Source organism: Cnephaeus nilssonii, assembly GCF_951640355.1.
Source record: "Cnephaeus nilssonii genome assembly, chromosome: 7".
In the NCBI taxonomy this organism is placed as follows: Eukaryota; Metazoa; Chordata; class Mammalia; order Chiroptera; family Vespertilionidae; genus Cnephaeus; species Cnephaeus nilssonii.
This window is the reverse complement of record NC_137078.1, coordinates 50,596,062-50,611,521: the sequence shown is the minus strand read 5'-3', so window position 1 is coordinate 50,611,521 and position 15,460 is coordinate 50,596,062. Positions and strand designations below refer to the sequence as shown.

General features: G+C 38.0%; 1 protein-coding gene across 1 annotated transcript in view; it reads right to left on the bottom strand.

Annotated features, from left to right (window-relative positions):
• Positions 1-15,460, bottom strand: part of LRRIQ3 (leucine rich repeats and IQ motif containing 3) — a 93,193-nt gene that overhangs the window by 39,932 nt on the left and 37,801 nt on the right. Inside the window, exon 6 of the mRNA XM_079777686.1 lies at positions 109-229. Within this exon, the coding sequence (XP_079633812.1) occupies positions 109-229 (121 nt within the window). The remainder of the gene's footprint in view (positions 1-108; positions 230-15,460) is intronic.

Genomic DNA, 15,460 nt, shown 5'->3' with positions numbered 1-15,460 from the left:
AGTCTTATATTTATAGATCAAAATTAACATGTCCAATTTCTGAAAAATTTAATTACTCTTCATCAAAATCTACTCTTCAAATATAATTTAAAAATTCATATAACTAACCTTTTTGAATGAGATGTCTTGATTTTTTGCCAATATCTTTTGTCTTTAGTTCAGATAAAAGACAGGAAACATGTTTTCTCTGTTTATTAGAACTTACTAAATCAACAGGAGAAAGTATATTCTGTGGAAACAAAATAAAAGCAATGACACCAATGATAATCTCATATACTATATTTTAGAGTTCTCAAAGACTTCTCACTTGTTAAACATCATCGATTTTCATTTTAAAACAACAAAAACCTGTGAGACAAGCCAGAGTTAGGAAAGGTGAAAAGAATGCCATTGTGTGTTATTCTGATTAATTATTTTTCTATTAAGAGTTAATGACAATGCTCTAAGAGACATTAAACAAAAGGGGGACATTTCAGGATGATGGCATAATTAAAGGAACTAAGGGGGAGGAGAAATAAGAAATAAACAGAGAAGTATTGAGTGTTTAGTGATGCTGCCCAGAAAGCCTAAAGGAAAATTCAGAGTAAGAAAGGAGATGAAAAATTGCTTCACAGAACACTAAAAGGCAGTAAAAAAGAAAGAGAGAGAAATTGGACAAGAATCATCACAAGTCTTAAAAGTACAAATGGATCAGACATGTGTGGGAGGAACAGATATCGAAAGGAGCTTCACAGAGAATGGGCCACTCTCAGATGTAAACTGGGCTATATCTGTAAAGTGGCTGGGAATGTTTTAATAACTAATACTGTGTTATTCCTTTTTCCCTTCACAGTCCATCCAGGAGTGATTCAGAGGATCCATAAGGTCACGAACCCAGGCTCTTTAAAAATCTGTCATCTCTACCTTACTGCATCTACCTGGCTTCTATACTCAATGTTGACTCTGGAGTAAAATAGCTACTTGAGCTCCAAACACAATGTGTGTATCTCAGTCAGCAATATGGAGAAGAGGGTGAAATGATAAAATACAGGCCATGTGTCTTAAGAAACTTTCCATCCACGTCCTTTCAAATAACTTTAGTTTATTTCTCATTGGTCACCCATAACTACAAAGGAGAGTGCAAGAAATACAGCCTTTTGCTACGTAATTTGCTGCCTGAAGTAAAAGTGAGTATCTCTTACAAAAAGTAAAAAGACAAAGACAGATATTGGTAGGTAATCAATAACAGACTGCCACAGAAGGGGATATACATTTGTATTTTGAAAAACCTTCCTATTATGCTTTCCTTGACTAGAACCATTGGTCTTAATTCTGAAGACTCTAAATATATATCTTCAAATAAATCTCCTTTGGGAGATGTTTGCTTCTGTATATTTGTGTATGGAATACTTGTATAGTGCTTATCATTTGTCACTGTTTTAAAGCTCTGTATAAATATTAATTTATGTCATACTCATAATGACCATGAGCTATGCTCTTTCACCTAGAAAATGTCAGAGACATTTTACACTCAAGAAAATTGAAGTCATAACTTTCCTCTAAACCTACTATACTTACTTCTAGTTTTGGTGACTAGCACCACCTTCATCCATTGAGAGAAAATCCACAGAAACTCTCTAATATGTGATAGCTGGCAGAATTTTAAAATAGAGAACTCATTATCATATCCACCTTGACCTGACCACTTGTGCAAACATCCTTATTGTATAATTTAACAGAGACACTTGAATATGTGTCTTGGTCCCCTGTATTTACAATTTTCTTCCCAAATCCCTATACCATACAATAGATACATATTTAAATAAATATCATTGAGTTTCTATATTTTAAATTTTATATGTGACTAGAAGCCCGGTGCACGAAATTCGTGCACGGCAGGGGGTTGTCCCTCAACCCAGCCTGTACCCTCTCCAATCTGGGACTCCTGGAGGGATGTCCGACTGCCCGTTTAGGCCTGATCCTGGTGGGATTGGGCCTAAATGGGCAGTCAGACATCCCTCTCACAATCCAGGACTGCTGGCTCCCAACTGCTTGCCTGCCTGCCTTCCTGATTGCCCCTAACCGCTTCTGCCTGCCAGCCTGATCACCCCCTAACCACTCCGCTGCCAGCCTGGTTGATGCTTAACTGCTCCCCTGCCAGCCTGTTTGCCCCCAACTTCCCTCCTCTGCCAGCCTGGTCACCCCTAACTGCCCTCTCCTGCAGGGTTGATCACCTCCAACTGCCCTCCCTTGCAAGCCTGGTCCCTCTCAACTGCCCTCCCTTGCAGGCCAGGTGCCTCCCAACTGCCCTCCCCTGCTGGCCATCTTGTGTCCACATGGGGGCAGGATCTTTGACCACATGGGGGCAGCTATATTGTGTGTTGCAGTGATGATCAATCTGTATATTACTCTTTTATTAGATAAGATAGAGGCCTGGTGCATGGGTGGGGGCCAGCTGGTTTGCCCTGAAGGGTGTTCTGGATCAGGGTGGGGTTCTCTTGGGGCGTGGGGAGGCCTGAGCGAGGGGCCTGTGGTGGTTTGCAGGCGGGCCACGTCCCCTGGCAACCTAAGCGGAGGCCCTGGTATCTGGAATTTATTTTCCTTCTACAATTGAAACTTTGTAGCCTGGAGCGGAGCCAAGCCTGCTGTTCCCTCCGGGGCGGCAACCATTTCTGTGGCAGTTAATTCACCTTCTACAATTGAAACTTTGTTGCCTTAAGCGGGTGGGCCTGGCCAGGGTGTGCTTTAAAGCTTTGCTTCCCCTGTTGCCACCGGCAACCCTGGCCTGCTCTCTCAAGCTCCATTCTGTTGCCATTTGTTTGAATTTGTTTACCTTCTATAATTGAAACTTTGTAGCTTGAGTGGAGGCTTAGGCCTGCAACGGCTATGGAAAGCTTGGCTTGCTCTGTTACCTGGGAAACCTTGCTTTCTGTGGCTGTAGCCATCTTGGTTTGGGTTAATTTGCATACTCACCCTGATTGGCTTGGAGGGTGTGGCTTGGCTGGAGGGCATGGCTTGGCTGGTGGGCGTGGCTTATGTAGCGGAGTGATGGTTAATTTGCATATTACCATTTTATTAGAGAAGATGTTCTCTAATTTATTTATTGAAAATGATTTGTTTCAATGTGATGACTCACTGTGCAAGAATTTTTGAATGCTCATGACAGATACAAACTGGTCTTAGAATAAATCTCAGTTTTTGTTTTTCACTAAAAAATTTTTTTGCTAACCAATTCTTACATTTACATGACAAAAATATACTTTTTGATAGAAAAACAAGTAGGTACTTTTGAGCTCATGTATTCTTTTTATAGTTAGATTTTCTTACAGTTGACAAGAATAATTTTAATATAATACACAACGTCAACACTATCAAAATATAACTTTTAATAATGTTGCTTCTATTTTCATCTGGGTTCAAATCTTTCTATTAAACAAAGTAGGACAAAAAATATAGACAACTGTTTTGCAACCAAATCTGTAACAACCAATTGCAAATGCTTTTCAACCTCAAATTTACCCATCAATCCTATTCTTAACTCTTCAAGTTATGTCATCATTTTATATTTTCTTACTTCTAGACATTTTCCTCTATTTTAGTAATCTCTTTGTCTGTCCCTCCTAACAATATAATTCATCAAAAATCTTTGCCATTCTACCTTCTAAATGTATTTCAAATCTGTTCACTTCTATTTTCACTTCACTTCTAGTTTAAACTATAAAAACTGCTTCCAACCATAAATAGCCTCCTATAGGTTTCAGTCTTCACCTTGGCTTTCACAAGACATTTACATTTATTAAAAGTACATCTGATTATTCTTCTCTTTAGCTTTAAATCCTCTGATAGACTGCCTAAGGTGCTCAGTCTTTACTATAAGATACAAAAAAAAAACAAACCCCCCCAAAAAAACACCAACCAACCAACCAAACAAACAGCAAAATATGGTCCTTGACCACACAGCCAAACTCATCTCATTGCTACTAGACTTTGTGTATTATGCTCCTGCCACACTGGATTTCATTCAGTCCTTGAACCCAACTGAAATTAAACAAGATATTGCATGCCTCAGTTCCTTGTGCAAGCTCTTCTCTCTGCCTAGACCACTCCCCTTCCTCTACTTTGCATGGCTAACTTCTTACTGTTCAGATCTTAACTTTAAATATTATCTCCTCAGAAAAACATTCTGTGACAATCTTGTAAAAAGTAGGCTTCCTCCTACAATTCTCTATCTCAGCACCCTATTTATGTAGGTTATAATTTCAAATTGAGAGAATACAATGCTAGCTCAAGAATAATAATAACTGATACTATCTAGATAAAGTAAAGGGCGTGAGGAAGTTTCAGAGTGTACAGGTTTGTTTCTTTGAAAATCTCTCCAAAAATGTAGTTGATTAATTATTACTTTTATGACATTGCCATTCTACTCATAATACTATCTTTCCTAATACATTTATTACCTTGTATAATAGTTAACATATTATATAGTGATAATTGAGGATCATTCTGTATCTGGTTTACCTAAAGATCACTCTTTAAAAATAGTATAATGAACACTACATAATAAATATTTTTTTTTTGTTCAGAACTGTCAAAGTGCTAGTTTATTCTACCTTATATCATAGTTAAGAACATTTCTCACCCGTAGAAGAAATTTTACTGTCTGAGTACTGGGATTATGTTTACTTATATCAATATCCCTGCACCACTTTGAATTCTTCAACCTCTGTTGGCAGTACCAACTCACAAATGGCAGCAATAAAAATATTGATTAGTTTGAAATTTTATTAGTTTATTCAACAAATATGTATTGAGTGCTAACTAGTATATCCGTGACTATGCTAGGCATTGGCACGAAGTTATTATTTGGTGAATATTTAAATTCTATACTTCTCAAAAATATTTCATAATTTAATGACTTATCCTCTATGTGGATGTGAAAAACATGAGAAGCAAGAGAAAGATATTGAAACTGAGAAAAACACAGTAAAAAGCACAGGCTGAATGCTACACGCACTCATGATAAAATTATGTATTTTTATTAAACCACAAGTATTAATTCAATTGTTTAAAATAATAGTTTTCAATGCTGCTCAAGTAATCCCCAAAAGACACAAGTTCACGGCGTAAAATTTAATGATGGGCAATTAAACAGAGATTTCTAAAGGAAAAATACATACTTTTTTTTCTTAAGAGTACAATATATACCCCAAGAGTCTATATTTCTACACATATTTGAGTACTGTCTGGTATTTATGAACTGAGGAGAAAAAAAGCAACAGATAGGGACAGCCAACAGTTTACTAATGTTTAGGTTGATCTTCTATACCCTAAACACCTTAAACATTCCCAGCATTTTAAAGACTTTATACATTTTAAATTTGGGTTTAGAATCTGAAGAAGGGTTATATTTACCATAAGGAAAACATTTCAATAAGTTAACATAGAAGCTATGGCTTCTACATAATTATATTTTTAAAGTAAAACATCATAATTAACTTAAATATGCTTAGTAAACATATGTTGATAAACTATCAAATTGACTCAATATTTTCTAAAGTTGAAGTTATAGCCTCCTGCAACTCAGAATAATATACTCATTTTTGAAGTTCAGAATATTTGTAAATGCTGGTTTGTATAAGCTTTTGTTGCAATACTAAGGATTAAAATGACTATTTCAAATTCATATAATTATTCTCCCCTCCCCCAATGCTAGAGCAAAATGTGGATTATTTAATGGGTGGATTATATAATAGATGAATGATGTGATACATAAACTATATACATGTATATGTAGTATACATACACATACTCAGGGAATATATATTTACTAGAGGCCTGGTGCACAAAATTTGTGCACTGGCGGGGAGGGGGGTGTCCTTCAGCCCAGCCTGCACCCTCTACAATCTGGGACCTCTCAAGGGATGTCCGACTGCCTAAACTGGCAGTCGGACATCCCTCTCACAATCCATGATTGCTGGCTCCCAACTGCTCACCTGCCTGCCTGATTGCCCCTAATCACTTCTGCCTGCCAGCCTGATCACCCCCTAACCACTCCCCTGCCAGTCTGATCAACGCCTAACTGTTCCCCTGCCGGCCCAATTGCCCCCAACTGCCATCCCCTGCTGGCCCAATCACCCCCAACTGCCCTTCCCTGCTGGCCCGACCACCCCCAAATGCCCTCCCTTGCCAGCCTGGTCACCCCCAACTGCCCTCCCATGCAGGCCTGGTTCCCCTCAACTGCCCTCCTCTGCTGGCCTGGTCACCCCTAACTGGCCTCCCCTGCTGGCCATCTTGTGACCACATGGGAGTGGCCATCTGTGTGATGGTGTGATGGACAATTTGCATATTACCTCTTTATTATATAGGATAGGCTTAGTAAAGTACTAGCACTGACCCTGTTAGCCAGCTCACAAATTATTCAGTGCAGATCTCAATTTGTGTGACTTCACAGTGTATTGGCACAGTTTCTTTAACAACCTGAGTTCTACTGTCTTATCAAAAATATTTCAGCCATAATACAAATGCTTATTATTCACATAAAGTCCAATATTCCTATGGCTGGATAAAATGACTCAAAACAGTAGTTTACCAGGACTTCCAAATATACAAACAGCCTTATATTAGGTTCTTAAACTATTAAAGGAGGAATTGTCTGAATGTTTATATTTTATTAAACAAAGACTTAAATATAAGGACATGCCTGCAATTTATTATGAGTCTCTCAGAGCTTTCTAGGAGAATACTGTCAGCAAAAATCCATGCGTATTTGGAATATCTCTAAAACTAACGTAAGTAGACCAGAGAGCAGCAATGTGATTTCATAGTTACTATTTTCTAAGACACAGTACCTAAATTTGTTTTGAGAAAATTCAGTCCTATCAATTTCTAAAACACAAACCTTGGTCATTCAAAGCTTAGGCCAATATTGAAATAGCCATAGCCACTCTCTCTTACCTGGAACAAATAAAAATTCATTCTAAGTAAGTGGTAAAGAATGGTCATTTTATTGTTTTTGTTATCTTTGTTATTAGGAAAAAGAGGGCTTAAAGGGTTTTGCATTAGCAGTCTTTGCAAAGCAAATTTTAGATGATACATTTCACTGGATTTAAAAATGGTAATATTAGCTTTCTTGTATGAGCAAGTAAATAATTTCATGAACATTGTTATACAAGTTTCAAATTGTTAAAATATGCTGGCTTGGATGAACTAAGTGTATTTCTCTTGTCAACTTTACACTTGTGTGTACAGCTGATATCCCTAGTGTCCAATCTGAGTACAGGCTTTCATCCTGTTGTCCAGGGAATGATGGGCACAATTCCTTTTGACACTGATGAGAGGTGAATACATAAATTCAGCCCACTTCAGTGAAAATGGACCCATAATTTTTTTTTACCCTGAAGAAAAATACAGTAATAAAGTTTAAAGATGGAAAAAATACAGTCAAACTCTTGAGGTGTACCATTAGTTAATGATAGTCTGCAAACATTACATTTTGCCTTGAGGACAGTAAGTTCCAGATTTGCATTTAGGTGCTCATGAATTCTAATAATCATGGATCTCTATATGATAGCAAGAAACCTAAAAACACGTATGATAGGTTTTTCACATTTCACTGAACTCAAAAGTTGAAACTAAAAAGGAAAGGTGTGCGTTTTACATATTTTTTTCTACCTCTATTCTCCACTAAGATCTTTCTTGCAAAATGAGTATATGCATTTCCTATAAATATTTAGAAGTTGAGAATATATGCTATTTCTTACATAAAGACTTTGCACCAAATTTAAAAAATGTGTATCTTGTATAAAACTTTAATGGTGTCTCTGAACTAGTATTTTCAAGATTACATCAGCATTTCTAAGATTTGGGGGGGAAATTACTTGGCATAGTGTGTAAGAACAATTACCCTTATATAAGTATCCTACCACTAATAGTAGCTAAAGAAACATGCTATGAAAAAATCAAGGCTATGCAGCACAACATTTTTATTTTCTTAACTAGAGGCCCGGTGCATGAAATTTGTGCACGGAGAGAGGGGGTGTGCCTCAGCCCAGCCTGTACCCTCTCCAATCTGGGACCCCCCAAGGGATGTCCGACTGCCCGTTTAGGTCCGATCCCAGGATCGGGCCTAAACGGGCAGTCGGACATCCCTCTCACAATCCAGGACTGCTGGCTCCCAACTGCTTGCCTGCCTGCCTTCCTGATTGCCCCTAACCGCTTCTGCCTGCCAGCCTGATCACCCCCTAACCACTCCGCTGCCAGCCTGTTTGCCCCCAACTTCCCTCCTCTGCCAGCCTGGTCACCCCTAACTGCCCTCTCCTGCAGGGTTGATCACCTCCAACTGCCCTCCCTTGCAGGCCTGGTCCCTCTCAACTGCCCTCCCTTGCAGGCCTGGTCCTTCTCAACTGCCCTCCCTTGCAGGCTGGGTGCCTCCCAACTGCCCTCTCCTGCTGGCCATCTGTGGTGGCCATATTGTGTCCACATGGGGGCAGGATCATTGACCACATAGGGGCAGCTATATTGTGTGTTGCAGTGATGGTCAATCTGCATATTACTCTTTTATTAGATAGGATAGAGGCCTGGTACAGGTGTGGGGTCCAGCTGGTTTGCCCTGAAGGGCGTCCCGGATCAGGTGGGGGTTCCCTTGGGGTGTGGGGCGGCCTGAGCGAGGGGCCTGTGGTGGTTTGCAGGCCGGCCACGCCCCCTGGCAACCCAAGAGGAGGCCCTGGTATCTGGAATTTATTTTCCTTCTACAATTGAAACTTTGTAGCCTGGAGCGGAGCCAAGCCTGGGGCTCCCTCTGAGGCCAGCAGCCATTTGTGTTGGGGTTATAATTGAAACTTTGTTGCCTTAAGCGGGTGGGCCCGGCCAGGGTGTGCAGAAAGCTTTGCTTCCCCTGTTGCTGGCGGCAACCCTGGCCTGCTCTCTCAAGCTCCATTCTGCCGCCATTTGTTTGAATTTGTTTACCTTCTATAATTGAAACTTTGTAGCTTGAGTGGAGGCTTAGGCCTGGCAAGGGCAGGTGGAAAGCTTGGCTTCCTCTGTGACCTAGGAAACCTTGCTCTCTGTGGCTGTAGCCATCTTGGTTTGGGTTAATTTGCATACTCGCTCTGATTGGATGGTGGGCGTGGCTTGTGGGTGTGTCAGAGGTATGGTCAATTTGCATATTTGTCTATTATTAGATAGGATAACCCAGTAATTATTTATGATTAATTGACCTACATAATTTATTATTACACTTGATCTTAGGCAAAAGGCCGAGAAGCGATGTTTTATTATTAGTCTGTTTATATCATTAGCCTCTATCATTTCTGAGATAATAAATTTTATTATAATGACCACAGTATCTATTAACCCCTTTACCTTCTCTAGTAACCTCTTTACCTTTTCTATTTTTGAGGGTGTTCTGAGTTCTAGTATACTGGCAAGAAAATCCATTTTATTTACATAGTTCATAACTTTTTAAGATCCTCTTACACTCTATGCTTTATTTTTTACTTGCATGTTATTTTTAACCTATGGTCTTTAGATTCTTCTCTTCCCACATATAAAAATCTCAATAATAAGAATTCTGTTAGCTATCTTTTCATAGAATCACAGTAGATTAATATTTTCAGAAAATAACGGCATGCGTTATAAATTATAATACAAAATAACCTTAGAGTTTGAAGTATATTTATTGTGGATGCAATAAATATTATTTTAAATCAATATTTTGTTGAGTGCCTCCTATGTGCATATCACTGTGCTAGGTAAAAGGTGTCAAAAACAAATAAAACACAACCTGCTATAAAGCGGCTTCTATTCCTACAGTAAAAACCATTCATATAAAACAGCCACCTTCAAAGGAAATAGGACATAAATAAATTTAAATAGAAACAGATACCAGAAAACTATTAGCAGCAATATTCTAATTAATTAGAGAAATTAATTTCCCTGAATATTAAAAGAGAACAAGCCTTTGTTCTGAGTCTCATCAGCAACTTTATCCTTTTAGTTAATGCTGCAAGAAGCAAAGAGGAAAACAGATAATGAGGTATAATGCTGAAATAATCTCATTCATAAACAAAAGGAAGTAAAGATCATATTCCAGGAAGGATATTTGGGGCTGGGCATTAGGTGAATGAACAAAGGCATTTTAGCGCCTACTTTGAGATGGATACTGTCTGATGGCATAATTGTTGAAAGAAGGTAATGTGCTGAAATGCAGGTGCATTGGAGGGAGGATCCATAGCAGTGCTTTTTTATCTTATTATCCCTATCTATGAATAAGATTCAATGCTCTCAAATAATAGCTGACTGATTCAGAGTAACCAAGATCAAATATAGTTATTTTTACCAAGCTTAATCCTTCTACTGGAATCTCTCACAATATGCAGCAATGGTTCTCTTCTGAAGGAAGAGCTGTTTGTAATATATAATGCTCTATTTCTGAAGTTATCTTTTCCTTCCTCTGGAGCTACTAAATCTCCGACATAAAAACTCTACTCTCCTTCCAATTCTAAGCCTAAAGTTGGGGACAATAGGCCTTTCCAGACCAGTACTTACCATGAGAGTTCCCTATTAATTTCCTTTGCTCATAGCCTAACACTTCATCCTGGTAATCAGTTGTTTTTTAATCCTCACCCAAGGATATGTCAGCATTTATTGATTTTAGAGAGAGAAAGAGAGAGGAGAAAGAGAGACAGAGAGAGAGAAACACTGATGTGAGAGAGAAGCATTAATAGCTTGCCTTCCATATGTGCCCCAACTGGGGATCGAACCTGCAACCGTTTTGGTGTACAGGATGATGTTCCAACCAACTGGGCAACCTGGCCAGGGAAATCCTGGTATTTATGTTTTGATCTCATTCTTGATCATTCATCACTCTGTTGTGTTTTTGCAATGTTTCCCAGTTTTAACTTGATATCTTCCTTGAGCTATTTCCCAAGCCATCCAGTCTTTAGTATAAGTTTTGTTACTAAAACAATCCTTCAACTTAGCTCCTAGGTTTTGAAACCCGATGGGAGACAACATTAAGACCAATTTTCTATCTCAACTTGACCCGATTTCAATGTTGGCATACTTTTCATACCCTCTTCCCCTGTGTACATATGAGTCTACAAATTGTACAAATGGTCAATTGGTGCTAGCCATATAGACAGAGAATAGAGCTTACAGTACTCCTTGAATTTGAAGGTACTTACCAGACTGGCCACCCTTTGCTAGTTCCTATCACTATAACCACTGAATTTCCAAATTCTTTCTTGCCTAATCAATTTTGCTTCAATTAATATACCATTCCCTACAAACTCCAAGATAAAATGTATGTTAAAGTTGCAATTTGAGTGATATTTAAAAAACGGTAAATGTTATCAGAAGGTTAAACTCAATGGAAATCATCTTGAAGAAACAGGGCAGATGTAAAAAGGTATATAATACTCTATTTACATAAGAAAAACATGGGGCAAACAGGTAAGAATAAACAAGGAAACTGAAGAGAAATGTAAAAATACTAAACAAGCTGAAGTGTATTATTTATAAAATAATAAGAAAAAAACATTGAAAAGGTAAACTGAAACAAAATTTTAAGAGGCCCATAAATTACTGAAATCTATAGCCTCTATTATTATCATTCATACTCTGGAAACCTTCCTACATTCTCTTGTCATCTGTCCATAAAATTCACTACCTATAAAACTTTAGGCTAATGGTTATAAGATTCCACACTTTACTCTCTCCTTTATATTATAAATAAAACAATTAAATAATCATCCTAACATCTGGTTCTCCACCATCCTATACAAAAGTTTGAATAAAAAATGTAACTTAATTTTAAATAATTTAATATGCATAAATGCACTATATTAAATGCATACTTTTTCATATCTATACAAATAAAAGGCCTGTGGCCATGATGCCATAACACTATCATGACCAAATGAGCAGTGGCTCTCGTGGCAGGCGGGCGGGGTGCGAGCTACTAGCAGCAGAGAGCTATGAGCAGCGGAGGGCAGGGCAAGAGCTATGAGCTACAGAGAGCTGAGCAGCAGAGGGTGGGGTGGCCAGCTGAGGCAAGGGGAAGCAAGCTACTTGTGCACGATTTCATGTGCACTGGGCCTCTAGTCAAATAATAATTTTAATCCCTCAAGTGAAAATTAATATGCCCATTAACAGCCCTATCCAACTTCAGTTTCCATAATTCCTCTCACAAATCTCTTAGTATAGTTAGGATGATGTCTTTTCCATTCATACATGTACCAAACTAATTCTCACCTTCATAGCTTTGGTCAAGAAGTTTTGTGTGTGTGTGAGTGTGTGTATGTGTGTGTGTGTATGTGCGTGTGTGTGTGTATTTTTAATTTTACTTTCGATCTTTTATTTTTTGACATTCAATTATTTGTATGTTTGAACCCCCCCCCCCAAACATGGTGCTTAAATATATAGATATACTGGTCATTATTCTATTACCTCATCTAAACCAGAAATTCTTAAAGAATAAAAGATTCCACTCACTCTTGATTTGCTCATAGTATGCTGAAGTAAAAGAGCACTGAAATTAGAGTATAGTATCAACATGTGTAAGTATATATCTATTGCCTAAAAGTATACAGGTAAAGCTGGTTTTGTGATGATAAAGGCCATGAAATTTACACAATAACACATGGTCTATCAGTGATATAAAACAGTGTTCTGGTTGGGAGCATGTGGGAGGCAATCAATCAATGTGTCTCTCTCACATGTCTGTCTGTCTGTCTCTCTCTCTCTCTCTCTCTCTCTCTCTCTCTCTCCTTCCTCCTGCTGCCTCCCTCCCTCCCTTCCACTCTCTCTAAAAAGCAATTGAAAAAATATCCTTGGGTGAGGATTAACCAAAAAAAAAAAAGATATTGTGTTTGATTGAATAGACACAAGAAGAATATCATATAGAAAGATCTTTAAAAGATAGCAATATAATTAACATATAGCAAAATTTATATCCCCCTTGTAACTCCTAATTTCTATATCTGAGTTTTAAGTAATTTAATTTTTCTTTATTCACCTCAATGCACAAAATATTTGTGGAGTATTATTATAAGCACATTACACTTCCTTACCCTTTATCTTTTCCAGATTTGTTTTGCTATTATGTAAATCCTCTACTCAGTATTCTTTTTCTAGTGATCTCTCATTTGACCTTGACAACCCCACAGTTTTGTATCTAAGATTATGTATTAATCTACATCTCCCTTCTGCTTTTCAAAACTAATTGTACAATTGCTTGGTTTCAAATCCAGCCTATCCCCATCTAAGGGGGATATTGCTTCTCTCTCACATCAGTTTTTCCAGAAAGGAGATAAGCATAATAATAAATGGTGTCACAGGTTGGTTTTTCCAGAAAGGAGATATCAAAACATAGTTAAGTGCACAAAAGGTTTATTAGGAAGTACACACGTTATAGGAAAATGGAGGAATGAGAGTAAGCAGGGAAGAGTCAAAGTTTCTGCCAACCAACCATAAACCCCGGAGCAAAGTCTGTCTATCTGCAAGTCCCACACTGAGCAGAAATGGCCAGGTCCTTGTAACTCTGCCTTACTCAGGAATTGCTGGAGGGTGCCTAGAGAATAGTGTGACCTCAACTTGACAGCAGAGGTGGACCCTAAAAAAACTAACAGTTGGAGTTGTCAGCTAACTGTATTCCTTGCATCTGAGCAACTATAAATGGTAACTAATACTATCCTTGTCTGCTTCTGTCCTAGGTTTATTCATCTAACTCCAATTCTTCTCCATTTAGCCTCAGTAAAATCTTTTATTAAGGGGAACAGTCTCTATTTTATTTTTCCTGTCAGTGAGGAGCATATGGCTTGAAACCTAGAAAGCACATAATAAATACCTGTAAAACTTTATTAAATGGTAAGTTTAGCCCTTTTTGCATTGCTGAGGTCATTAAGCAACAGCTGTAGTTCTAAGCCATCATTATTGCTTCTAAGGATCACTTAAAAAGGCTGAATTAAACACAAATTAAATTATCCTTAGCTTCTGGTAGCCCTAGTATCTGCCCTTATAAACCCTTCTGATAAGTATCTCATACTTCTACCCCACATTAAAAGCCACTACTTCACAAAAGTCTTAATATTCAGGACAACTCCAATTTCTTTCATGAGCCCGTTAGCGGTAGAAAACAGGCTAATCTGAGTTTGAATTTGTATACTCCTTTCAATCCCACACTTTACATAATCAGTCCCTACCCAGTGAATGTTTCCTAGTGCTTTCCCTTCCCCTACAAGTTTCAGCATAGAACTTGCTTGACTTCAATTTTTAAGGCCTTGGAGTTTGTAACAGTGCTAAGAACGGTCTAAATATTTTAAAAAATACCCATCTGAAATGAACTGCATTGGTGATGGGTCCCCAAAATGACTGTGAGAGAACAACAAACGGCGATTTTTAGAGATGATATAAGCATATTGTTACAAAGCTTCTTTCTCAGAATTATATAAGTTAAAACAACATCCCAGAAGCTCATCGATAATAAAGGTCTGTTTCCAGTATAAGGAAGGACTCTCACTTCACGAAACAATACAATTTTAAAAATTTAAAATATTTATCCATAATTTTCTTAACACTTCACAATAAAATGAGGTGACTCATTCCACATCTCCTGAGTTTGATATAAGATCAACGTTCTCAATCAACCTTAGTATCATTTACTGTTAAATTAAAGAGGGCAAAAGTAGATTCAATATTTTGTGGTTTGCAAATGGAGCTGATTATACTTTCCCCTTCCTCCATATTTACCTGAACTTAAAGTAGGTACCAAAAAGCCCTTCAAATATGATTAGGTACTTGGATTTAGAAAATTAGGGCCACCTGGCCCTGCTATGCAAGCTGTGCTCTGCACAACTCCAGGGAATGACTTCCACATAGACTGTGATGTAAATGCACTCGTGCCCTGTGCAATGCAGGGGCCCTGAGGAAGGAGAATCTTTCTCTTTCCTCTGCTACTCACATTCACAATGTGATAAATCATCTCATTTTTCTATAGTCAAAAGAAAACTAAACTTCACCAAGGAAGATACACATATAAAAATATGTCATTGGGGAGTTGCAAATTAAAGCATCAATAAGATACCATTACACACATATTAGACTCACAAAAATCCACAACACTGACAACTCCAAATGTCAGTGGGGATATGGAGGAATAGAAACTTTCATTCATTTCTGGGGGGAATGCAAAACGGTACAGCAACTTTAAAAGACATTTTGGCATTTAAACAAACAAACATGCTCTCACCATCTAATCCAGCATTCATGTTCCCTTGTCTTTACCTTCACCCTCCCCCCCCCCCAAATAAAAAATGTTATGACTACACAAAAACTTTCACACGGATATGTACAACAACTTTGTTCATAATTGACAAAACTTGGAAGTAACCAAGATATCCTACAATAGGTAGATGAATAAATAACATGTAGTACTGAGAGGAGTTGGACAGGGTTAGGAAGACTGGGTAAGTGGGGGAAGAAA